The 20,177-nt window shown below is 50.9% G+C and overlaps 2 protein-coding genes across 6 annotated transcripts; one reads left to right on the top strand and one right to left on the bottom strand.

Annotated features, from left to right (window-relative positions):
* The first annotated feature begins 1,004 nt into the window (after positions 1-1,004).
* On the top strand, positions 1,005-5,932 carry SPMAP2L (sperm microtubule associated protein 2 like). 2 transcript variants are annotated; one of them, XM_068681657.1, is made up of 3 exons: positions 1,005-3,785; positions 4,539-4,714; positions 5,304-5,932. In XM_068681657.1, exons 1-3 carry the CDS (start codon positions 3,768-3,770, stop codon positions 5,416-5,418), a joined length of 309 nt encoding a protein of 102 aa, XP_068537758.1. In that variant the 5' UTR covers positions 1,005-3,767; the 3' UTR covers positions 5,419-5,932. The 2 variants fall into 2 exon arrangements, 1 of the variants encoding a protein (XP_068537758.1); XR_011096404.1 differs by having other exon boundaries at positions 1,005-4,714; positions 5,224-5,932.
* Positions 5,933-6,189: 257 nt separating this feature from the next.
* Positions 6,190-14,027, bottom strand: HOPX (HOP homeobox). 4 transcript variants are annotated; one of them, XM_068681660.1, is made up of 3 exons: positions 13,560-14,027; positions 9,450-9,619; positions 6,190-6,814 (listed from the first exon to the last, which is right to left on the bottom strand). In XM_068681660.1, the coding sequence occupies exons 2-3, from the start codon at positions 9,591-9,593 to the stop codon at positions 6,737-6,739; spliced, it is 222 nt and encodes a 73-aa protein (XP_068537761.1). In that variant the 5' UTR covers positions 9,594-9,619; positions 13,560-14,027; the 3' UTR covers positions 6,190-6,736. The 4 variants fall into 4 exon arrangements, with proteins under 4 accessions (XP_068537761.1, XP_068537763.1, XP_068537760.1 ...); XM_068681662.1 differs by lacking the exon at positions 13,560-14,027 and adding an exon at positions 9,846-9,984; XM_068681659.1 differs by lacking the exon at positions 13,560-14,027 and adding an exon at positions 9,798-9,950.
* Positions 14,028-20,177: the final 6,150 nt, after the last annotated feature.

The raw sequence follows: 20,177 nt of genomic DNA on the forward strand, positions 1-20,177 counted from the left end.
GAAATTACAGCTGAAGGGAGCAGTAACTGGTGCTGGCAGTGCTCGGTCCTGTGGTGCCCTGCAGTGAGGAGCAGTTAGCAGAGGAGCGGAGTGCTTCATGTGCAAGCGCATTGCTATGCAACTGCGCTGAGAAGGTACCAAGGATACCGTCAACAACACAAACAACTGCCCGAGTTATCCCGAGGAGATGCACAAACTCAGCTGCCTCGTCGTTATGTCACCCTGAAGAGCAGGCAGCCCGAGCTGAAGATGTTACCAAGGGTTTAAATTTCACTTCCTGTCTTTAAAATCTCTTGCCACTTGTCTACACATTCACATGACAGGTAAGAAACCCTCCCAGCCCTAGCTTCCTAATCCCTAGTGCCCAAGCTGTGCCTCAGGCCTCCAAGGGATGGCTCAGCTGGAGGTTTATGCTGGATCAACAAGTCAATATATTGGATGCTGCTGGGATAAAACACAAACAAAAGGATGCCTGATTTTGTCTTTCCCCCTGCTCCTCAGTACGGACAATGTCTGACTGTCTTGCCCCTTCAAAACAGAAGCTGTGAACTGAAATTGTAAGGGACTGGTTGTATCAGTTGAATAAATGTTCATAAATCCATAGGGCCTGATGGGATTCACTCCTGAGTACTGAAGGAGTCAGCAGATATTAAAACTGGGCCTCTCAACAATTTATCAAAGGTCTTGGGAGTCTGGAGAGGTCCCTGCTGACTGGAAGCTGGTGAACATTACACCTATCGACAAGAAAACCCAGGAAACTCCAGCACCATTAGTCTAACCTCAGTGTGTAGAAAGGGTATGGAGAGGATTATCCTGAAGGATATTGAAAGGCATGTAAAGAACAAAGCTATTAGCATGCGTAGTCAACAAGCCTTCATGAAGAGAAAGTTCTGCCTTAGTAATTAGATCTAGTAAGGTAAAGCCATCTTCTTGATGGATGTGAAGGGAAAGCAGTGGCTATAATCTTTCTGGATTTTATAAGGCTTTAAAAAATATATTTTTATAAGGCTTTAAAAAATAAATTTATATTTTTTATAAGGCCTTTGATACCGTCCCTCATGGCATCCTTCCAGACAAATTGTCCAGCTGTGAGATGAACAGGTTCACACTCTGCTGGGTGATGAACTGAATGAATGGCAGAGCTCAAAGGGTTGTAGTGAACGGAGCTACATCTTGCCGGTGGACAGTCACTAGTGATGCTCCCCAGGGCTCAGTTCTAGGTTTGGTGCTGTTCAGCATTTCAATCAATAATCTGGATGTAGGAGTTGAGCGCATCCTTACCCAGTTCACTGATGATACTAAACTGGGAGGTGTTGTCGACTCCCAGGAGGGATGGAGAGTCCTTGCAGAGCGATTTAGATTGGAAAATCATCAACAGCATCAATGTCAAAGGAAAATGCTGTGTTCTGCACCTGGGTGAAGTAATGCCAGCCATGAGTACAGCCTGGGAGACGAGTGACCAAAGAGCAGCTCAGCAGAAAGGGACTGGTGCTGGGAAGTTCAGACTGGACATTAGGAAATCTTTTTTTGACTATGAGGGTTGTGAAACACTGGAAGAGGCTTCCTGGCATGCTGGTTGATGCTCCAAGCCTGTCAGTGTTCAAGAGGCACTTGGATAATGCCCTCAATAATGTGCTTTAATTTCAGTTTAGTGATGAGGCAGTTGGGACTCAATTATTTTAGGTTCTTTTCAGCTGAACTATTCTAATTCCAATTTGCTTTACAAGGGGTTGATTTCATAGGCAGTTGGGACCTTTTAAGCAATGAGACCGACTGCCCTCAGGCAGCAGAAGGAAGGTATTTCTGTGCCTGGCTGCAGCAAGGCCTCATTTCCCCGGCTGGAAAGCAAAAGCAGGACCAAATGGCAGAGGCTGCCCTGGGACTCTCCCTTCGTCAGAGAGGTTGCTCAATTCCCTCAGGTTGCAGAACTGCTGAAGATGCATGCGTGGGGATATCTGTCTATTGGTGCTGAGTTTGGATGCGGCTGTTTGGTGGATCTGTGCTGTCTGCGGGGGGGGGAAACTGATGAGCCTCTGGAGAGCCGCTTGGCTGAAGCTGCTGAAACTGGTTTGGAGCTCCTGAGACGTGTGCTGCCGTCCTGAGCATGTCCCGTCTTGAGCTGGAGGCAGGGGGCCAACATCCCCCGGGCATTCCCACCGAGATCCCGGGGAGCTTGGTTAGGTGTGACAGGGAGATAAATCAGCAGGCACCTTGCGAGGGAGGGAGTGTGGAGTGAGGATGCCCTGGCAGCAGCCTGCCAGCACCAGGTCCTCGTGGTGCTCTCTGGTAAGTATTTGCTGGAGCTGTGTCCCACTAGAGGCTTCAGTACCATCGGAGAAACCACAGGGGTGTCCCCAAAGCACTGACCATCGTCTGTCAGCGGACAGTTGGAAGCGTGCTGCCTCCATGGTACCTTTTGGTAACCAGTTGTACTGTTGGTACCAGCTGTTTCTGTTTGTCTGGGCTGGCAGACTGTCTGTCCATCTCCTACATGCTGGGGTTGCGTGGCAAGCTGTGAAGCAGAGAAGTACATTCCCCTTTTCCTCATCATGTCCCAGAAGGTTTGTGTTGCCTGCAGTGAGGACAGACACACAGATTTGTGGCTCTGCAGTCTGAGAGAGAGCCCAAAATCCTGGTGAGATCACCAGGTTAAAGAGAAGGAAGGTTGCTTGGAGAGAGGTCCTTAAACACACTCTTGCGCAGGGTGGAGGTACAGATGTGGGTATTCGAGAGAGCGTTATGGCTTTGAGTACAGCAGTAGTTGTTGCACGCTTTGTTGGTTTAACTGGGTGTTTAAGGACACGTCTGTCCATTTCTGCACTTCTGGCAGGGTACAAGAACTGGCAGAACCCAGGCCTTGTGCAAACAGTCCCAGGTGAGAACGCACCCAGAGAGCCTGGCTTGAGGGCCGGGGCCTGACAGGGCCTTGGCCACCAGGGACTTGCTGGCTTTGTCATGCCAGTGCTTCCCCCCCAAAAGCACTCGTGACTCTGAGAATGGGGCCAAGCTATGGCTCAACAAGCTGAGCCACGTTGAATCACCCCACCACGGGTGTCACCGTGCTCCAGAAAGGCTCCACAAACCCACGATGCTGCTGTCCCCTCTTGGGACTGCTCTGGTACCCTCTCCCACCATGGGAGAGTTCATGCTGTCCGTTCTCCATGGGGGATGAGCAACTCCTAATTTGCCCTGGGCTTGGGAGACTAACCACTAACGTACTGGAAAACCTCACCCACTTTCCATGGCACACCCTGACCGTAACGTTGTTATTGTTTCTGCTGTCATACCTGTGGCGTGGCTAGGTGGTAACGGTGAGGCAAGAAAAATGCAATCATGAAACTCCTGCAGGGGTTTCAGAGATGGAACGAAATGACCCTTTTTGCACATCCACTGGGAGCTGTGAAAACAGATGCGTTGCTTGAAGCCTCTTTTCTGTTTTGAGGTGACAGCAACCCACCTGCACAGCATTAGGGAATTCAGTGCTGAGGAAGGTGAGTGCTCAGGGAAAGGCAGCAGCGCTTCACAGCTGTGGGGAGCCATAGGGACTGTGAGTGTGTCCCACCCTAGGCAGGAAAAACGATCCCACTAAGGACATTTCACGTTTGTATGTATTTCTAAAGGCACATTTCACACCCTTGGTGTTCTTGCTAGGCTTGTGTGGGGAAACCAAGAGACAATCTGGACCCTCTCAAGGGAAGCTGCAACAGCTCAGCCATCACCAAGAAGAGTGGCAATAGCCAAACCTGAGCAAGACTCCGGCAAACACCATGGCAGGTCAGTGGCAGGTCAGTAATGCACGTTCTGGGGAAGCCTGCAGCTCAGATGGTGCTCTCTCAGCAAGGGAAAGGGAAGGTGCCATCTCCTTGCCCGCCTGGGCTGCACCATGGGCAGTTCCGTGCTGCTAAGAGCCACCACGCTGTGCTGGCGATGGGAGCAGGGGCTGTCTGCAGCAGGGAAGAAAGGGCTACGGGAACATAGCCGCCCTGAGTGCTCGACTTCCAAAATGAAGAGGCACTGAAGAATTGCTAAGTTTTGGTGCCCCTTTTATTTCCTCTTCCTGGTTGAGGAAAGGGCTTCTGCAGCATGGGGTGGTTGCTGGTTTGACTAGAGCTGGGGGTTTGGGTGGGCTGTACCAGTAGTGAGCCTTGAGCTCGGTTTCCAAGCATGTGGGGGCATTTTCCTCTGCTGTAACCCACTCCCCCCCAAAAAAACAAAAACACCTCTGTGGGGCACGAGCCAGCAGCTCTCTTCATAGCAGCCCTGGATGTTTTGCTGTCTGTGGGGCTGATGTAGTCACTTCTTGGGCAGCAGAGTGGGACAGGAGGACAGGTCGGGGGACTGCTTAGGCAGTAGGTTCTTCTTCTGCAGCTTGTCTGGTGCCAGATAGGCGTGGATGGGACCATGTCCCACCTGTGTGTGACCAGTCGCTGTGAACCCGGGTACAATGAGCTGCAGGTTGGTTGTTCTTGGATGCTAGAAGCACCTGTGAGGTGCTTCCCGGGGAAGCTGTGAGGACCTTCCTCCCCATTCTCCCACAGGTTTCCAAGTTCGCTCTGCAGGCCGTTGCGAGCCCTCGGACCATAGAGCTGGCTCGGGCAAAAAGACTGCACCCTGACTACATGCCCCCACGCGATGCTCAGTGGCCAGTGTCAAAGGCTGCGAAACAGGCAGTGGCCACACCAAGGCTTGTAGAGCTGGCCCAGCCTCGTAAAAGGTAGGCACTGCTCCCCTGCCGTGGGCAAGGCTCAGTTGTCATCCCCTTTAGTGCTGTGGTGCCTTGTTGGGTTGGGTTTGACACACGTAATTGAGCCCCATTTGTCAGCTCCCCAAAGGCCTGGGTTTTACATGGTTGGATGTGTCAGTGCTACAGGAATTTTAGTTTCAAAAGCATCTTTGAGGTTGAAGGAGAACTGAAAAAGAAGGAATAAGAACTTCGCAATACTAGTAGGAATTACTGGTTGTAACATCTCAATTATTAATTGCAAATAATAAAAAAAAAAATCAACCATCTGACACACGGTGAAGTGCAGCACCTTCCTTTTGCCCAGCATGGTGTAGCTGGCCTCAGCCCAGGCTGTAGGAAATCCTGGGTGGGATGTTCCTCAGAGGCTGAGGGCATGCTTGGCAGCTGTGATAGCTTCAGTGGGAAAGGGAGTTCCTCCTCTCGCTAGTGTCCTGATGACAGCAGTGGAGGCAACGCTGCTTTTTTTCCTCCTTTGATAGGGACAGGCAAGACCTGGGTGGAGATGTCAGCAGGAAGCTCTGAGAGCCTGGTGTGACCTGCTCTGTCCTCACTCCCTCAGGCCTCCTATGGACTTGACTCATTTCAACCCCGATGCGTTCACGGTGAAGGAGAGTGCGAAGAAGGCAACTTGTTCTGCTCGGATCCAAGAGCTGGCTCGTCCCATTAAGCGCTAAGCTTCCTCAGAAACACGCTGCTGCTCTTGCTGTCTGCCCCCACCACCCCTTGGAAGATCACCTGCTTTGGGTTTTGCTGCAGCTGGAAAACCTCACGGACATGCAGTGCAGAGGCAGCACCCAGCAAGAGTGCTTTCTGACAAGCAGCTGCCTTTTACCGGGGTAACTTGGGCAGTTAAATAAAATAGTCATGCCTTAAGAACAAAATGCTTACTGGGGAAAAGAGCAGAATTTGACCTAATGTGAGAAGCTTCTTCCCTTAGGGAGGATTGTGTCTGGGGTTTATCACTCTCGTTTTGCCCTAAAAGTCGAAGAAGTTAATGAAATAATGGTTGGGGGAGGCCAGCATAGGAACTGTTCCTTCCCATAAGTGTAGCAAACTAAGGCTGACGCCGTGCAGGGTGATGCAATGCAGCTCCTGACCTTGGGTTTCAAAATGTTTGCTAAAGTTTAGAGATCTTAGTGGCACTCAAAGTTATGTGATTGTGACAGAAACAGGGTCACTGGGTAATGGTGTGAGTTATTTTTTCGCCCATGTACTGTCCTGCACTACCAGCCTCTGCCACCCCAGAGCCTGGGAGGTGTGGGGGGTTGTGTGGGCTGCTGTGGGTGCCCTAGAAAAGAAGGTTGTCCACCTCTTCAGGCTCTCCCTGTGGCAACAGGGAAAACCCAGGGTGGCTGCTTGAGGCTGCCCTAGCGAAATGTCATCCCAGCTGGGTTTGTCTTCTATTACTGGGGCAGGGAGCACAGACAGGGACATAACACAGCTCCTCTCACCAAAAGTCTTTGGTTTTTATTTACACATTGGATAAAGAAAAGACCAGTTCTCTCCCTTTGGTGTCCTGTAACAAAAATACATTCATCGTGTCTTGATCTGATTATGATCTGGATACTTGGTTTGTCAATATCTAAACATCATGGGCATCTTAAGCTCACCAAGACCCCACAAACAACACATCACATTTTCCAATTGCCCTCCTCTCAGGATGTTCTGTACACTAAATCATAAAGAAAATAAATCTGTCTTCCTGCCTCCTGTACTTGAACCTTTCATAGCAGCTGACAAGGGCATGAGATGGCCTGGCCTGTGCAAGCTCTGTTAATGGATAAGAATCATTGAACTGGTTATGCAACCACCAGAAGCTGTATACACATATACATATATATTTTATATATATAGCATTTTTTTTTCTATAAATAAACATTACGTTAAATAGCAGGGCATTATTTTGCATCTCAAAACTTTCTGCAACAGGAAACCCACTCTGAACATTGTCGCCATGATTTACAGCAGGCACGGAGACCGGAGCAGCATCCTCTAGTCCCTGACAGAGCCACTTTCTGAGGGCAGCCCTTCAGACTTCCTCCACTGTGCCAGGCGCTGCTTGAACCATTTCTGGAGGGGGAAGAAAAAACAACAACAAAACACAACTGAGAGCACTGGGCTGAGTGCTGCTGGGTGGGTCAGAGGCAGCAGGACAGCCCTGTGTTCAGCTCTGGTGAGGCCACACCTCGAGCACTGTGTTCAGCTTTGGGCCCCTCACTACCAGAAGGACATCGAGGCCCTGGAGCGCGTCCAGAGCAGGGCTACGAAGCTGGTGAAGGGCCTGGAGCACAAGGCCTGTGAGGAGCGGCTGGGGGAGCTGGGGGTGTTTGGTCTGGGGAAGAGGAGGCTCAGGGGAGACCTCATTGCTCTCTGCAGCTACCTGAAAGGAAGGTGTAGGGAGCTGGGGGTCAGCCTCTTCTCACAGGTAGCTACTGATAGGACCAGAGGGAATGGCCTCAAGTTGCGGCAGAGGAGGTTCAGGGTGGAAATGAGGAGACATTTCTGCTCAGAAAGAGCAGTCAGGCACTGGGATGGGTTGCCCAGGGAGGTGGTGGAGTCACCGTCCCTGGGGGTGTTCAAGGAAAGGTTGGACGTGGTGCTTGGGGACATGGTTTAGTGGGTAACAGTGGTGGTAGGGGGATGGTTGGAACAGATGATCTTGGAGGGCTTTTCCAACCTTTGTGATTCTATGATTCTCTCCTGACCAAATGGTCTATCACCTATGTGCGCACTTCTTTTAAGCCTTGCTCACTCCAGACCTTGGCAACCATTTTATTGCTGTGAGTGAAGATTTTTCTTGCAAACAGAGTATGAGATTGGCTAAGCAGGATGGCATCTGTTTAAGTGGCCGGAGCATTGAAGCAATCACCACAGGTCCAAAAATGACAGAACCAAAAGGTAACCCGCTTCAGAAAGGATGAGAGGGAAACACAGTGGCTCTCTGCAGACTTAAGGACAAATAGATTTTTTAAATGGGTTAAAAGTTATCTTATTCTTCAAGTAGTATGAATGGCTGTGTTATTCTATAGTGACTTGGCATCCCTAAGCCAAGATCTGCTGATGCCACTTTGACACAACTGCAATTTGAAATGCTGGATGCAATGGGGGTAGATAAAGAAAGCCATGCTAGCTCCATAAGAAGAGAGGCATAACTCGCGTGTGCTGGAAGCACAGCTCAGGCTTGTCGCTGGAAATGTGCCTATGACTTCTACAACTTGCTTTGTTGCTGCTCATTTTGTTGCTATATTTGTTCATGGCTATTTCTGAAGCTGTTACAGTCACTGATGATACAACTGTGGTGCACAGAAGTGTCCCTCTTGCACTGATGCTGCCTTGGACCACATCCAGCTAGATGATTGCCCATCTGATCTCCTCCCAATCATTTCGCTTCCTGCCCTAAACCACTGTGTCCTGTTGACTCCGTACCTCTCTGCATTTCGTTTTTACTGGTATTAAAGCGGTTGCTATATCTGGCTGGCAAAGCACTCCAGATGCCAGGAGGGGTGATTCTGTGTCATACGCAATGCAGGCACTTTGCAGCTCACCACCCCGGTCTTCATCCTGTCCCTACCATGACCTTTATCTCCAGATATCCAGGGGCACTCTGGATTTGTGGAAGAAGAAAGGCTGATTTTAAGACATCTTCAGAGGGGTTCTGGGCATATGTGGCCCAAGTTTACAACTTGAATAAAATGCAATGACATTTCTAAGGTGTTTCAGGGCTGCTGCCTCAAAACATCCATACACCTGGTGCTAGACAAAAATATCTGCCAGTAGAGGAAGGTATCTCCTTTTTCACTCCAGCCTGGGATGCTCAGTTACACCCAACATCTTTCCCAGCAACAGATTAAATGCTGGCATTGTCTGCTTGACTCTCATATTCATGGGTTTTGCTAAGGGAGAGCCAGACTTGGCAGCTTGCTCCAAAATGCTGCGAACATTTTTTTTGTTTGATTTCTTTTCTATAACCCTGAAACACACCATGGGGCTAGGAGTTTATTCAACATCTGCATCAAAACCAGAGCTGCACTGCAATCTGCAGGCTGCAAGGAGCTGTTCTCCTTTGGCTCCCAGCTCAGCCTGCAGGTAGCCAGATGCGAGTCCCTAGCAGTGGCAGCCTGTGTGAATGAACACGTGGAGGCCTCTGTGTCTCCTGGAGAGGCTGACAGACCTGCCCAAGATGTGCACTCAGGGATGATGAACTAAAGAATTGCAGTGGTGGGAAGCGTGCACAGCCCGAGTGTGTCCCACAGCACATCCTGCAGGCGTTGCATCTCTCCTGCACCTGTTTTAAAACGAGTGTAGTTCCTTCCAGCTACAAAGCCAGCAGCCGTGTGGGCACTTGGGACTGTCAGAAACGGGTTGGATGGAAAGGACAGCATGCACAGGTGTAAATTAATGGCCCGAGAGGCAGTGACACACGGCAGATGACCTTACTCTGGCTACAGGGAGCACTAGCTTGGCCTCCCAGTCCAGGCTGGGTCTGGGGCTCGGTGGCAAAGGGACCACAAGAAACCCAGTGGGGCACCAGGCTGCTATGTGGAAAGCCGTGGCTGTGGGCCAAAGGGGCTGTAATTACAGGGGAAGGGGCTTTGGAGATGCAGGGGCAGAGTAGGCAGGAGGCTTGTGGAGAGCTTGTGGGGCACAGAGGCATGCAAGGGAAGCAGAGCTGGTGTTCAGGTGGGGGCGAGGGGTGCACACTCACCAGGGTCTGCTCCTCGGAAAGCCCAGTTTCAGCTGCAATGAGGCACAGCGTGGTGGGGTCGGGATGCTTGTTCACCTTGCAGAAGTTGTACTCCAGGATCTCCAGCTGCTCCTCAGTGGGAGTCACTGGCTTTTCGGCGTCCATTTCCTTCTGGGCTATGGGGCCAGGCACTGCAGAGAGAGGCCAGGATTACTGCCAAGACCAAGTGGACACGAGGTCTGTACTCGCTGAGCTCCGGGCATCCCAGTCACCACCAGCTCCCTCTTCCCCAGTGGCCTCTGGCTGTGGCAGGGCACAACTCCCTGAAGGTCTCCGCTGGGAGCCCTGTCCCCTGCCAGCAGCACCTGCCTCACTTTCCTGGCTGTGGCAGCAACACTCCCAGCCGAGCCGCCTCACCATCCCTAGCTGGCAGGAACTGCAGCCTCTCCTCTGCCGAGCAACCTCTGCTGGTTGCTGTATTTATAGCCCGCCTGACTCCCGCGGAGATGATTCCTGTTTACGGCCGTATTTAGGCTTGGGCGTCACTCGGGGCTGATGTCACAGCAGCGAGCATGTTGGGGGTGTGTGTGTGTTACTTTCAAGTCAGTAGTTTAAAAAAAAACAACACCAAACAACCCTTATTTATCTTTTTATCTTTTGGGATGGTGTCTGGCATCCAGCCCAGTGATTTTGTTTTTTCTTTTCTCCCCAGCCAGCAGGCAGAATTGTGCAGGGGAAACACGAGGCAAAGGATGCAGAACCTGTTAGGAGCACGGGCACAGCAATCACTGTTTTCCCTCCCGTTCCTCTTCCCAGCAGCACGGCCAGGCAAAACTGGAGACGAGCAGGTGAGCTGCTTTGTCTTTACTAATATTTAATGCTATCGTGCATGGGGATATACAGTTAGTCCCGTTGTTCCTGAGTATCACCTGATGTTTGTTTTTCAGTGTTCAAGTAAGGGGTCAGTCTTTGGAAGACCATACCACATGTGTCTGTGCCCGAGCAGTCACACAATTTGCCAAGCTTTGCACAAATTTCTGGCAGGCTGGGCACAAAAGCACAAGCAAAATGAGTCACGTCCCGGGTAAGTCCCACACCCCTCTTCTGCAGGGCTCCAGGTTTGCTCCCAGGTGGCAGAGGGTCAAGCCTGCCAATTTGGTCAACTAAAACGAGAGGACAGATAAGCCTCTTGACAGTGAACTGCCTCGGTGTTTCCGAAACCAAACTGTGGGTGGTGGCAAGGGAGGAGCTGGATTCAGAAATGTGGCTTTTCTTGATCTGTTCTGCTTCCTGAGCCACTCAGCCTGTGTCTGTCTGGCTGGTGTCACTGCTGCCAGGAGCCCTTGGCTTGCTGTGGGTCTCCTCTGGACCACCCGCCTCTATGTCACAATCCAGCTTCTCCTTCTCTTTCTCCCTGGAGATGTAACCTAAATGCCTCCACCGTCCTGCACCCCTACTGTGCAGCATTACACCTGCCTGTTACCCCAGCTGAAGGATTGCCATAACCCACCCTGTAGCCTGGGGTGTACTGAATGCCTCAGGGCTCTCACCTTCTGGCAGCACCGCTGGGATAGGGCTAAGGTCCAAAACTGCTTTGCAGCTTGCAGGGAGCCAGCTGTCCTGTTCACAAGGGGCTGGGGAGATCCTCAAGCTTTACCCTGAAAACTGAATGCTCTGCTGAGCCTTATCTGCAAGAAGTTGCATTGACTAATAACAGGATCTCCTGGCATTCACACAGGGTTAAAAAGACCAGAGCTGCTCATGAAACAGCCCACTCTTCTTTTCAAGTCTCTTGGTAAATACTGACTGTAACACAGTGGTTGCATAAGGTCAGAGCTCCTTTCAGGGCGATGGAGCATGCTGGAAAATGGCATTGTAAACCACCAGGAAGAGACCAGGACAAGATCACCCCCAGCACCCAGGCACTGCAGGCTGAGCTCTGTGGGGTACTGCAGCCACTGGACACGGTTCAGAGGTGTCCGCACAGGGAGAGGTCAGGCCTCAGGCAGCGAGCCTGGGCTCCCATCAGCAGCAGGGCCCGGTGGTTCATAAATCATCGTCTGCAGCCTGCTCAGTTAGCGTGCATTAACGCGTCTGCATGGATTTGCATAGGAAACGTGTGCCTCGTAACTCTCCCGTTTCATCTTTGTGGCTGCTTCTGTTTCTGATAATCCCCAAGTTCCTGAGGCGTTTTCCCATAGGGCACAGATCTTCCACCTGCTGGCAGCTTGGGGTGCCCCGGCACACAGAATAGGATACCTGATTTTATTTTATTTTTTCTTATCCTCTCTCTACCCTTGCTCTGGAGGGAGAACGTTTGCTGCTTCTCGAGGCTGTGAGATGGCTTTCAGGACCAGGTCAACCTCCTGCAGGTCCTGGAGGGCTCTGCGGGTCTTCTCACATGGCTCCCCGGGGGCCCAGAGGTTTTCAGAGGCCACATGCCACATGTGGCACCCTGCACAACACCTTTTAGTTGCTAAAAACAGGCAGTATGTGACAAGACTGGAGCACACCAAGAGTTCCTAAATATCCTCGTTGGCCTCACCTGGACCCCTAGACCCATTTAAGCCCAGGCCCTGGCTTGGAGCCTGGCCTTCAGGCTGTACAGGACCATTCCCTTGTCCAGGAAAGATGTTTTTCTTGCTTACATTTCTTAAAACCTGGCAGAAATATGGAGAATTGAGACTGTTTTGCTCATCTGCTGAAAAGCACCACCGCTAGCTTTTTTTTTTTTTTTTTTTCTGCCTAATTTTTTACAGGCTTTGGAAAAAATGGCTTTTTCTAGCATGAAGCATGCAAGCTACCTATGCAGCTCTCAGAAAAGCTGGGGTGCTGTGGTGTTTGCTGAGCTCTGTGAACAGCCCCATGCCTAACGTTGCCTTCCCTCAGCAGCACAGACTTGAGTTTGGTGGCGGGGGGTGACACACCCAGGCAGAAGTGGTGGTTCCAGAAGCACTGTGAAACCACAGCACCAGAACAAAAAGTGTCTGCAGCTACAGAGCCCTGGGAAAGTCACACTTCATTTTGATCATCTCGGTTTTAGGAAAGGCAGTGTGACAGCAGCCACCAGCTGAAGCTTGCAAGGGTTCTGCGGTTGCAGATGGCTATAAGCAGCACTGCTGTGTGCATCGAGACCGTGCAGGGAGCACCTGGTTGTCTCAGCATGGCTGGTGGGTTATTTGAACGTCCCTCCACATCCACCTGGGAACTGATAACAAGCAATGGCCACAGGTTGCAGCAGGGGAAGATGTTAGTACACCCTGGGGGTACTGGCTGGGAACCCAGTTCTGGCCTGAGACAGGGGAGGGCATCAACCCTCTGCCTCCCAGGGGGGCAGCTCAACACTGCTGGTGCTTGTCAGCACCTACTGGCCTGGCAGAAAGCAGCTGTTTTTCCAGAAAAGAGATGATCTCTGTTTGCGCAGCTTTGCTTTTTTTTTTTGAAAGACATACACAATAGCTGCGTGGCTGCACAGCTTTCCAACCATTTACTGCTCCTGAAGCCCCTGGAAAACTCGCTGGTCAGAAGCTCCTGCACAGCTGATGGGCCCCCGTGGCCCCTTCCCCAGCGCCCTCCCCACCGTTAGGGATGAGAAGGGACTGGAAGCATCTGTTTTTAGCTTGCGCCTATTTCCTGCCACTGCAGGGATCAAAACAGCGAGCCGTCCTCAATGCAAACAGGCTGTCCTGTCCTCCCTCGCTCTGCAAAGCTGTGTCCTGTCCCGAGCTTTGCTTTGCCTCCTGCTGAGCCGGGGCACAGTCGTGGATAACATCAGCCAGCACGGCACACAGGATGAGGTGGGGCTGAGGCTTTAAAAATAAACCAGAACCCACCATAAGGAAAAAAACACCTGTCATGCATCCTGTAAGCCTCCCATGCAGCCTTGTCAAAGATAATATCGGATAGGAACAACACGAACAGTGCAGCAGCTGCTGTAGCTGAGAGAAGTCCCCGTGGTGCACCTAGCCTGGGCTCTCTGCCTTCCTGCGTGCCCCTCTGGTGCCCCAGCCACAGGGCTTTCCCGTTACAGCCCTCTGGGTACTGCTCCAACCTCCCCAGCAAGTCACTCACCCCGTCCCCCAGCCCGTCCCCGAGTCGCCCCGGCACCCCCAGCTCAAAGCTCACACTTACCTGGAGCTGGCAGGCACCAAAAGCGCGTGAAAGACAAATAAAACAAAATAAAAATAAAGCCCGCAAGTCCTCGGGTGACTGCTTAAGTAGCTGCGTGTGCGTGTGACAGGCGGGGGCCTGAAAAACCTGCCGCAAATCGCAGGAGCTCCTAGGATCCGCAGCTACTCTCTGGGCTGGTAATTCAGGTTTGGCATCTGCTCTCCTTGGCAGAGCTCAACGCGTGGTTCTGTGTGCTCCGGGGCTCTGGGGATGGGTGGCACAGGGAGGCGTCCAGGCTTGTCACCGCCGTGCTGGGGGACTGTGCCCTGCAGCGGCTGCTGGCACCTCGTGCCCAGGGGCTGCTTCCTGCGGGGTTAGGGGAAGGGTGAACGCATGCTGCAGCAGCGGAAACGGTGCTCAGAAATTCGTCTCTTTCAGCTGCTCCCGCTTGCCTCCGCGGGTCCTGCACGACTGCACCCTTGGGCAGGCTGCGCCCAGCTCCCCGCTGTGGGCAGCCCCGCTTCTGGCTTTGCTGATGGAGCGTGGCAGCAGAGTCACTGCCACGCAGGGTTTTATTCTCATCTTACTTTAGTTCCCCGCAAATGGTTTGTCCAGGCTTGATGTTCCTGGCTGTAGTATGTGCTGTGATTCTGCCAGGCTGGGGAGGGGCTGGATCAGGTCCTGGATCAGGTCCTGCATCAGGTCCTGGGTCAGATCCTGGATCTAAGCTGCTGCCGCAGCCCAGGTGCCCCTGTGGGCACAGGGCAGGGGTCTGGCTGGGGATGGGAAGGGACAGGGCACCCCCTTTTCCCAGGGAACTGTCCTCTTCCTGATGGAAGGTCAGGGGGGAAAAGAAAAATCTTGGTGCTTGGGGAGGAGTTGATTTTCTCTCAGCTCACAGACAGCTGGAAGTGGATGCTGGAAAATCAGAGAGGAGGGAGAAAGGACTGACAAGAATCCCAGTGAAACACAAATATGTGTTTCAGTGGCTGAGCTTATCTGACAGAGCAAAGGCAAACTGGCACTGCGTGCAGAAAGCTGTCTGGCTGGCTGGAGCCTGGGGCAGAGGGGCAGGGCTATTTTGGACAAACCCAGGCAAAACCACCACCACCAACAAGGCAACTGCCATATGTTTAGCAATGAGCCCAAACTGTCCTGAACTTTGAGTGGTTTTGTAGTGTGAGGGGAAACGTGGGCCAAGGGATGGGTATTGCAAAGGCATGGGTATTGCAGAGAGATCTGTGCCAAAGAGCAGGAAGACCAGCGCCAGTTTTCCTAGTGGGATGATGCTGACCAAGCAAGAGTGCTTTTGCTGCAGTTACACCGTCTGATAAACCAAGCGATGCTGTTCAGTTGCTGCTAGAGGAGGTTTTGGGGAGAAGACTTGCTCCTGCATGCCTGGGGCAGGCACCCAGCCAAGGGGATGTGTGTTGTGTATCTGTGGTGCTAAGCAACAGCAGCACGGCTTGCGATGGGTGGAGGCAAGCAGGTTGGAAGAAACGTCTGGTGTGGTGACACCTGGGTGGCTGGAGGAATGGGGATGTGGTCAGGTTGCAGGCCCCTGCTGCAAGATACAGCCCTAAACTTGGCCCCAGTGTGCGAGGTGCAGGCAGAGACCTCGCAACGTGTGATGCCACATCCTTGCAGCAGCTGTGGTGGGTATCGCTACCTGCCTCTGCTCGGCCCTGCCACCTGCTCTTGGTCATTTTTGGCAACAGGACAGCTGGGAAGATAGCCCAGCCCAGAGAGGTTTGCTCATGTTTTTATGCTGTCTGTTATTTTCTTCCACACATGTGCCTCAAACATTGCCAAATAGGAGTACCTGGTCCCCGGGAACAGGAAGGACTCCTCTCTTCCCTCCTTCATTACTGTCAACAGAGAGAATATCTCTAATGTGGAAAAAGAACCCACAACAACAACAAACAAACAAACAAACAAAAAACCCACACCATTTTACTTAGCCTCTGAATCCAGCCCGGACTTGCACTAGGAGTGCTGGTAGCAAAGTGTTTCAGGCTGAGACAAGCTGCCGAAATGCTGGGAGTCCTGCAGCGACGGTGTGAAAGTCACATCCCGATTCTGTCTGTGTCCGAATGGCAAATGCTAATGCCTTTCTGATCCTGAAATCTTTAAGGGTTTCTCTTCCTGGCAGGAGATCAGAGTTCTGCCCGACCTGTTAAGAAGATATCTTGGCCCCAGAGGAAGTCCCTTTGGCAGGAGAGTAAAAGGAACAATATGCAGGGTGCCTCCAGGCCCATCGTGGAGTCTCCCTTCCTTCAGGGGAAAAAGGCAGCTAGTGCGATGCACACTTGACAATTGTGCATGACGCTGTGGCATTGCAGGGAGGATTTGGCATTTGCAGCATATGTTTGGCATCCCACTCATCTGGACTCAGCTCACAGAGGCTTGGGTATCAGCCAGGCACTCGCACTACGGCAGCACGTTGGCTGGAGACACTTTGTTGGGGCAATTATACCCGTAGCTCATGGCTGTCCTGGCCCAAATGTCCCTCTGAAGCAGTGAGCAGGCAGGATGGAAAGAAGATTAAGAGGAGAGAGGAGAAGTGACCTGTCAATCCGTCAGGAGAAGAAAGGGGTATAATTCAGGTTTCCTGAATGTCTGATTCGCCTCTTTGGCATGCACATGTCTTTCCTGAATTTTGTCACGTTTTCTTTCTTGCAAATGAGGGTTAGTACCAGTATCTCTTTTCTGGGCATTGAGCAGAGATTTTTTTTTTCTTTTTTTTCTAAGTAGACAGGTTAAAAAATGTGTGCTTTCCAGAAACTCCCTCCACCCCCCTGAAAACCAACCATAAGAAAAAGACCAAAACCTTCCCTTTTCCCTGTAACATACCAATGCCCAGGGAAGCTGCAAAAGGCATCTTCTGCTTTCTTTTCCTCTTGTTTTGTTTTGTTATTATTGTGTTGGGGTTTTCTGGCTACACAGCTTTACAGACTTTGTTTGCTTCCCTTCAGTTAGAGCAGAATTTCCTAACCAGTCAGTACTGACTCAAAGGATACCTCTTGCAGTTGGTGAGCTGCTCTGTAGGGAGCTGCTAACAATTGCCTTTGCTCAAAACACAAGAACTTCACTGAATCATTGATCTTTTGATCACAAAGCTGGCAAAACAGCAGCAAGAGATGCACAGAATGACCATACTGAAAAAAACTTTCCCCAGAGAAAGGATGTTTATAAGGCAATGCTGTGTCCCTACAGCCATGCCTTCCAGGCTGTCTCTTTGCTATAGCTCTGAAGGACACCGGTCAGCTCACTATACAATTCCACCCTGACCAAAGAGGGGCTTCCCAGGAGCTTTTGGCTCAGATGTAAAGTGCTCAAAGCAGAGCTGGCTTGCCTCTTTAGTGCATTTTCCTTTTTATTTTAGTAGGCAAGGTTCAGCCCATCTCTCCTCAGCATCAGCGCTGATTCAGGCCAGACAGATACGAATCAGATGTGACTTCCAGTGGAATCAGTGCCTTTTCTTTGTCCACTGGCTACAGCCACGCAGATGGAAACTGGGATGTTTTATTGTTCCTCTAGTTGAGCCAATAATTCTCAGAGAACAGTGTCATCTCATTGGCATTTCCATCTGCAATCTCTGCCTGGGGTACAGTCTTTCTCCATCCTGTCCTCCCTCTTACTAACCAGATTGTTTTGAAGTGACTAAAATAGGCTCTGATACTTGCAGTTCCTTGCCAGGAGGCTTTTCAACAGCCCTGCCATTGCTTGTAGGCAGAGCATGCCCTAGCATGCAGAGAGCCAGCTGGGCATCACATGTGTGAGCTGCCTCTTGTACCCAGCCCAGGAAAACGCTGGCTACAGTACTGGTGATTATAAAAGCAGGGAAGAGGCAGGAGGAGACAAGCAGATCTGCTCTTTACTCCTGGAGTGCCAGAGGAATGTGAAGAGTAGCGAGCGCCCTTCCAGAGGTTCAGATGGCTGTACATTTTTTAGGAAAGAAGTCAGGGAACTGGGAGGCCTGCAGAAACCTGTCCTAGTCATAACCTCGAGGCCAAAGCTGTCAGGTTTCCAAAGTCCCAACTCACTTAAATACAGGACGGTGAAGGGACTTTATTTCTCACTGGAGCAGGGTCATGAAGGGCTGGAGGAGTGCCCCTCACTGTGGGTGTTTGCTTCAGGGCTGCAGCAGCTCCCTGGCCTCCTTGTTCTCCTTGTGATGCCAGTGACAAGGATGGCCCTGCTCTCAGGGTCCCACAGTCCCACTGTCCCCTTCCCTTCTGCCAGGGCACTTGCGTGGTGTCAGCTCAGGCTCTGCCCAGCCAGGCCTCAAGGAGAGACTGCTCCATTTGCTCGCTTGTGGGCTGGGGACTCTGTGCGGCCAAAATGATGGTGTGTCCAACCCCAGCACCAGCTCCGTGGAGCTGCAGAGAACCAAGAACTTTGGTGAAAAAGAGGATATGTCCCTGCTGGGGACACTGAGCTGCTTTTCTTTCCCTGCTATGGAGGGCCACCTCAGACACAGGTGAGCAGCTGCTGAGAGCTGCTTGCTGCCTCTCCCAGCTCTGCACCTCAAGGCTGTATGTGCAGGTATTAACTCCACGCAGCTTTCTCTCCAACAAACACATTTCTAGAGGGCAGTTCTTGGGAGCCATGGCTCAAGGCTCAGCTCCCCACTGCAATGGTCAGGCACAGCTCTCCTGGTCTTGGCCACTGCCCTGCCTCGGCTTCAGCGATGTCTCCGAAGGTGGATCCCACCTCCTAAACCCTCTTCAGCTAGTGCCAACGTGCTGTCACTGGTAATCTATGAAAAAGCAACATTCTTCATGCCCCTTGTCAGCAGCAGCTTCTTTATGCTTCCTAAGCTACGAAGTGTAGGACATCCAAGAGCTTCTCATTATTCATGCCTACATATTTAACCATTACTTCCAAGGGTTAATGTTTTTTAAAAACAATTACAGAGTAAATCTCAGGCCAAAGATCTTCATTTTGTCCATTTTTCCTTTGTATCTGTGCTGATTTCAGAGTCTGGAATGTGGTCCTACCAAAAAAAAACAAAAACAAACAAACCAAACCAAACCAAACCAAACCAAACCAAACCAAAACAAAAAAAAACAAAACAAACAAAAAACAACAACAACAACAACAACAACAACAACAAAAAATTATTTTTTTTCTGAATCTGTTCAGTCTCTTTTAAGTCCTGAGCAACTTTTCACCAGTATCTTTTCAGCTGGGGGCTGCAGTCAGTTTCACCTTCACAGGTGCTCCACTGACCCCGCTGCCCAGGCCTCTCACTGCCACCTGCTGTACAGCACTGTGTATGTCCCACAGTTTCTCCATCGAGTGACCAAAAACAGGCTTAAGGGACTTCCTTTTCTTTAGTGCTGGGTTTTTGTTAGTTACAATAAAGCAAAATGTCCATTAGCGTGAGGATATATGCCAGTCCCAATACAGCATTTCAATAGCAACATGCTTAGACTCCTGATAAGAATATGGGGCTTATTGCAGTTTCTCCCAATGAGATCATATCCCATGTCACCTATGTAAACCAGGAGTCCTTATGGACGAATTTGGACACACATATAACAACACAGCAGGATTCATTTGCCTCGCATCACCATGCTTATTTAACAAGAAGTTTATGCTACTGCCAAAAGTGCTGATGGCTACAGAGGACAGACTTTGTCACCCTGCCTCTGTCCTTAAGGTCTGTAGCTCTGAACTGTAAGTCTACATGCATGAAATGGTCTGAAAGGAAATCAGCAAGTGGTTCTGCTGCCTCGGGCATTAGCATCAGTTAGTGGAAAATGACTCCTCTCCATGAGAAACATCCTTCCCCTCAGCACTCTGTGCACTCTGTATCAGCAAGAGTGCAACCACAGAAATAAAGGAGAAGATTGTTCCCATCTATTGGGCCTGGGTGAGACCAAATCTGGGTATGGGTCCAATTTAGGCTCCCCAGAAAGACATTAACAATGGAGTGAGTTCAATGCAGGGCCTTTGAGATGCTTGAGGTACCAAAGCACAGGATAAACAAGGTAAGGCTGGGCGACCTGGATGTAACAGTGTACTGGGTCTGGCTGGGATGTTGTCTTTCCCTGCAGCAGCCCATAGTGTTGTGCTCTGCACTTGTAGCTAGAACAGCAGTGTTATCACACCAGTGTTGTGTCTGCTGCTGAGCAGTGCTGGCACAGCATCAGGACTCTCTCTAACCTTCCTAGGGGGTGGGCAAGAAAGTGAGAAAAGAAACATTGCCAGGGCAGCTGACCTAAACCAACCAAAGGGATATTCTGTACCATACGATGTCACACTCAGCAATAAAAGGTGAAAAAGGAAGACCAGTGCTCACAGAGAACACTGGTCTTTCCGTGTACTTCCTCCCAAGACTTGGACTCCTAAGGAGGATTGCCAGCCAGCATGTGCGTAAGGGACATGCTGCTGGACACTTACTGTCCCTAGTTGAGAGGGTAGCAAACAAGGATCAATATATAAACAAATAAAAACATGAATTTCCCTGTCTTTCCTAAAGTTGTGAGGCAGCGATAGGACAAGAGGGAATGGACTCAAATTGCACCAGGAGAGGTTCTGGTTGGAAATTAGGAGAAATTATGAACAGAAAAAAAAAATAAATCTGTAATTTACAGGTGACTCGAATACATCTTGCTGCAGAAGTTGGAC

This window comes from Anas acuta, chromosome 4, assembly GCF_963932015.1.
Source record: "Anas acuta chromosome 4, bAnaAcu1.1, whole genome shotgun sequence".
In the NCBI taxonomy this organism is placed as follows: domain Eukaryota; kingdom Metazoa; phylum Chordata; class Aves; order Anseriformes; family Anatidae; genus Anas; species Anas acuta.

What these genes read in the sequence shown, in the direction of transcription:
- SPMAP2L (XM_068681657.1), top strand. An exon ending in CTGGCCCAGCCTCGTAAAAG is followed by an intron (nt 4,715 to 5,303) that starts GTAGGCACTGCT and finishes TCACTCCCTCAG; the next exon opens with GCCTCCTATGGACTTGACTC.
- HOPX (XM_068681658.1), bottom strand. Translation starts at nt 9,848, where the DNA reads ATGGTGAGGCGGCTCGGCTGGGAGTGTTGCTGCCACAGCCAGGAAAGT. An exon ending in CAGCCAGGAAAGTGAGGCAG is followed by an intron (nt 9,620 to 9,793) that starts GTGCTGCTGGCA and finishes CTCTCTCTGCAG; the next exon opens with TGCCTGGCCCCATAGCCCAG. An exon ending in TTTCCGAGGAGCAGACCCTG is followed by an intron (nt 6,815 to 9,449) that starts GTGAGTGTGCAC and finishes TTCCCCCTCCAG; the next exon opens with AAATGGTTCAAGCAGCGCCT.